This window comes from Hippichthys cyanospilos, chromosome 1, assembly GCF_059441005.1.
Source record: "Hippichthys cyanospilos isolate Australia breed blue-spotted pipefish chromosome 1, RoL_Hcya_1.0, whole genome shotgun sequence".
Taxonomy (NCBI): Eukaryota; Metazoa; Chordata; class Actinopteri; order Syngnathiformes; family Syngnathidae; genus Hippichthys; species Hippichthys cyanospilos.
The window spans coordinates 22,072,994-22,077,931 of record NC_142369.1 but is presented as its reverse complement, the minus strand read 5'-3'; the positions used below and the strand labels follow the sequence as shown (position 1 = coordinate 22,077,931).

Sequence of the window (4,938 nt, the reverse complement as noted above, 5' to 3'; positions counted from 1 at the left end):
CGTTCTTTTTGAGAAACTATTTATCAAAAAAATTAAGGAAATACGAAAAAAAATAGCAAAATATAACTTATGATCAGAGGCGTGACTATCACCGGCGCAGCCAGTGCCATGCACCACGGTCCACGGCGAGGTTAAAAAAAACCCCACCCAAATGCCATGTGGATAATTTTGGAAGAGCACAAATGAATATAGTCCGCTTGTTGTCGATGGAGAACAGAGCAAAGGCTTTGGTCTCGACAAGCATTTGTAGATGACTTTCCCGCAAAGAGAGATTTTAATGCCTGAGTTTTATGAAGTCATTTTAGTGGATTTAAATCCATAAGGCAAAGCTGCAATGAGCTTTTTGCATCGATTCAAACTGATTTAATGTTTGTCAAAAAGATAATTATACAGTATATTGGAACACCTAGGGCCTGTTTGACCTAGTAACAAACAAAATGTTGTCACCATGGTGATAATAGTGAACCACTATCCTAGTGGTTACCACTTCTGCCTCACAGTTGAGAAGTTCTGGGTTTTAATCTTAAAACCAATCTCCAACAGACTTTTTTTGAGTAATGGATTTTTTTGGCGGGGAATGTGGGAGAACATTCATGCAGACACGCTCCCAAGCGGTCCAAAGTGGTGACAATAAAAGCCTCATTTTATATTCTCGATTTTTTTTCCTCATTCAAATTTGGCAGGATTGTTAAGAGTTTAGGAGATGCGTATTTTTGCTTCATAAGGACTTGTAAATTTATATTATATGCCAGATTTTAAGGTGTTCCATGTCTACTTGACCATGATAAATTCTGAGGTGTAAAGTGGCTCTCTTTTATAAAAAATGTGTTGTCCTTAAAAAAACATTACACTTCAACAATAAAATTAAAATAAGTATGAAAGGGGTTCAAGGATAAACTTTTAAACTATTTTTCATGTAAATCCTACATTTCATTTTTTGCTCCCAGCATTTGAAAAAGTTAACTTTATTTTACACAAAACATTTGATATATCTTTTTTCCAATCATTTTGTTGTGGGTTTTACGCAACGAAAATCTTGAGTAATCATTCTAATGATTAGAACAGGCAAAAGCTATATGGCGGTGTTTTGAAGCTCTGACCTTCCCATTTAATATACGTTGTGCTGACAGATATGCTATTGTGTTGACTTGAAATTTTGAAAATGTAGGCCTTTTTTTAAGGCAACCATGAAAATTTTATTGAATATAGAAATCTGTTAGGTACAGACGCACTTCATTTCATATTCATTGAATGTGATGTTAAAAACGGAATGTGTGACAAATGCTACACAATTACAAGCAAACTTGCGCATAAAAATGTCAAGTCTCTTTGCTGAGGAAAGTCTGATGGCAACGTCCATCTCGGCACAGTTTGACGGTGGTGGCAAATGCGCCCCGCCCCCACTCGAAAGTCTGCTTGCTTGTGAGGAAGGCAGCGGGTGGGGCAGCCCTCATCCTCCCACAGCCATCTTCCTAGTTCCTCTTCACCTTAGCCAGGTTCTCCTGGCGCCGCAGCCGCCTCCTCTGCTCCTTGTCACGCACCTCTATCAGCTTGGCCAGTTTCCATGACAACAGCGCGCAGGCGATGAAGAAGGGCGTGAGCGCCAGCAACACGGTGGTCATGAAACCGTAAGGGTCCTTGGCGGCCCACTCCACGATGTACAGGGCCCATTTTTGCATCGTCTCAATCATGGTGCTGGGAAAACAAGTGCATTTGTGGTCGAATGAACCCAGAGTAAAACATTTTTTTCATACCATAGACTAGTGTAAAATTAAACTGCGATGGAAACTAAACACAAAGTGGATTTTCACACCTGCAGTTCCACATTTGAACTCAACATGCTTGGCAGCGCTTTCTATGAGATGAGCGCTAGGATAATTAAGACTAAGAAAACGAGGAAGCAAAGGTTCCCAACGAGGCTTTTCCTAACAATTCAGTACTGTATACATGTTGCGTGTTCAAGCCGCATTTTAGAAAAGGTTGCGACGGGTCACCAATGCGTCAGCGCATGTGTCGAGGAACTCGAGCAAAGCCCTGCGTCGGCAAAAAAATGATGCAGTTGCTTGTATTGGATCACGTGGCCCATACAGCAAGAGTCAATACGTGAAACTGAGGTGTCCAACTTTACAACAAAGCACACCTGACAGCGGGGTTGTCTTAATGAATCAAGAATCTTTCAATTCTGTCTTTCGTATCGGTATGATAGTGATCCCGAAAGAAGAAATGATTCCAGCTTGTGGGACCACTTTGATGTCATTTTGATCAATAAGACATGTTTCAGTCTGCATTTAGTTTCGCTTGGTTTCGCTTTCATTTGCGAGTCTAAGGGCAAGCAGCTTGGGGGGCTCCAAAATTCTCTTATCTAATCAGAGACAAACGGGTTTTTTTTTTCTAAGTTATTGTTACTTAAGTTGCATTTACAGTTTGTCAGTTCACATTTTTAGCAAAACGACAGGTTTCGATTACAAAAAAGCCAGGCAATGTTTTGAGTTTTTTTTCCCTACTACCCAAATGTGAACTCTATGCAAATTAATAAGAGAACTGCTTTGTGTCTTTTCTTTGTTGTGTCACACCATCAGTATGATTCTATACTGGTGCATCCTCTCCTTCGGATCACAGCCATAAAGGGTCATATAACTTAATACATTTTGGCTGTAGCTTAACTGAATTTGCATAGACAATAACACTTTGTTCATATCAATCCTCAAGAGAACACAAAATGCACTTTTTCGTGGGAGAAAACCAAGACAATCGGGAAAAACACAGCACGGCCCCAGTGCTGAGATTCGAACCCCAAACTTCAGAATAGAGTCACATGTGCTAACAGCTTAATTCATTTGCTGTCAGAAACATACGATTCCAGCAGCCCACCATTGTATAAATTTGAGCTAAGCAGACGTAAGTACTCGCCGATATAAGCGAGTAAAAAGAACGTCACGCCTTTGGAACAGGACTAATTTGATGCTCGCTACTTGTTCATCATTCAAAAAGAAACGAGGAAAAAAAATAGCTGCACGTCCTTAGAAATACCACGACTCGTTTTTATTCATCTGTCGTTAGTAAAATACGTGAAGTACGGTGGCCTCCGTGAGAGATTTAAGCGACGTTTTCGGAAATGATTAGCATCAAAAAATAACCGGTAGCCTACTACCGCCCGAGTTGCATCACAGACGAGAGGCTCGACAAACGAAAGATGCCAACAAATGTGGATTGTAGATGGTAAGTTGCGATTTTCAATGCAAGCGCAACGAATCAAACACTAACCTGGATGTGGAGATTTCTCTTTATTCTAATACATTTCCGATTGCTTTTCCTGTTTCCGGGTGCAGTGCTAGTAAGGAAGTGACGCAACATTTGTTTTAAAATCTGGGATATGTAGTTTTTTTTACAATGACTTGTCAACGTTTAAAACAGTTGTAACAGTGAACAGTACATTATTAAACAAGGGTTTTAAACTAAATGTCATCGACGATTCATAAACAAAACAGCTTCGTATATATATATATATATATATATATATATATATATATATATATATATATATATATATATATATATATATATATATATATATATATATATATATATATATATATATATATATATATATATGGAAAGCAAACATATTGTTTGGTGCATTATAACATATTTCTTATTTTACATTATTTATTACTTATTTTACATTACAAGTTTGATACAGTACAATGTTGGTAGTTAATTCTTAAAGAAAAAAAAAAAATTCCCAAATCAACCCTCAAATATGGAAATTAAAGTGATACTGTGTAAGATTTATACTTTTTTATTAAAAATGAATCAATTGAATTATTGTAAATTAAAAAAAACTTGCAAATAAATGTGTTCTGAATGACCAACAGTATGTTTTAAATATAATCTTAGGTGCAGCTATCATTAAATTATAATACATGGGGGAATGGCACTCCTCCAGTGGTCGCCATGTTTTTTGTAGCTACGGCAAGCAGCATGACCAGTGTTTAATGCTGCATTTACCGTAATGCCAAAAAATGACACATTTTCCCTTTAATATTCTAACATTTTAGAATAACTTAGATTATTTATTTCCGTTTCAGATAAAAACAATTCTAAGAATTAATTTTAAAATCTAATTAAGTGTAAGTTACATATACATAAAGATATTTGATTGAACTAATACAGTATTTCACAAACTACATTAATATTATAGCAAATACATTTTAAATGTATATCTATAGTAAGTACAGGTAACTTATGGGACAACATTTTCCTTGTTTTATTTCCTAATGGATTTTTTTTTTCATTTCTACTGGAGAGGGAAATAAATAAGGAGTTTATTGTAAGTGAGGAGTAATTAATAGAGACAAAGTATGCAGTGCTGAGCAGACTACTATTTGAGGAGTCAGACAGTGCTACAAGTAACCTTGTTAAAAAAAAAAAGGAAAAAACACACTGAAAACATCTGAAACCTGGCTTTTATTAGGGAAAAATGTGATCACCAGTAAATTTTCTGTTTGAACAATCCTGCAAATTATAAACCAATAACTCCTGTCCGCAAGAAGAAAGGGAGCCAAAAAGGCTCAGTTGGCCCTCTGAGAAAGATGACTAACAAAACAAAGCAGGACCTCCTGGCTTTGTGAACTTCCTGTGGGGAAGTATTGAAACCAAATCAGGTAAGGCCACATCTGCTGGCTCCATACGGCACAGATCGCTTTCAACGCGGTTCAAAGGGCAGCCTTTTTAGTCCCCCTTGCAAGAGTTGCGACGGGGCCAGCTGGGAACACATTGCTAGCATTTCTGATTTACAGGCATACTTTTGGTCGGCTTATAGACAATTAAGGAGCACGCTCTCAATCTGGTGGCTATTTTATCAAATTGTTTTAATTATTACGGTACTTTCTGGGCGTCTAGACAGTGGTGGGAAGCCCGGAGGCAGGCGATGTAACC

General features: G+C 37.5%; 1 protein-coding gene across 1 annotated transcript; it reads right to left on the bottom strand.

Annotated features, from left to right (window-relative positions):
• Positions 1 to 1,160: 1,160 nt before the first annotated feature.
• On the bottom strand, positions 1,161 to 3,349 carry LOC148429678 (small integral membrane protein 15-like). Its single transcript, XM_088419592.1, has 2 exons — positions 3,265 to 3,349; positions 1,161 to 1,695 (listed from the first exon to the last, which is right to left on the bottom strand). The coding sequence occupies exon 2, from the start codon at positions 1,689 to 1,691 to the stop codon at positions 1,473 to 1,475; it is 219 nt and encodes a 72-aa protein (XP_088275718.1). The 5' UTR covers positions 1,692 to 1,695; positions 3,265 to 3,349; the 3' UTR covers positions 1,161 to 1,472.
• Between the last annotated feature and the right edge of the window lie 1,589 nt (positions 3,350 to 4,938).

Excerpts from the sequence above, each read along its gene's own strand:
- LOC148429678 (XM_088419592.1), bottom strand. The coding sequence starts at position 1,691 with ATGATTGAGACGATGCAAAAATGGGCCCTGTACATCGTGGAGTGGGCC.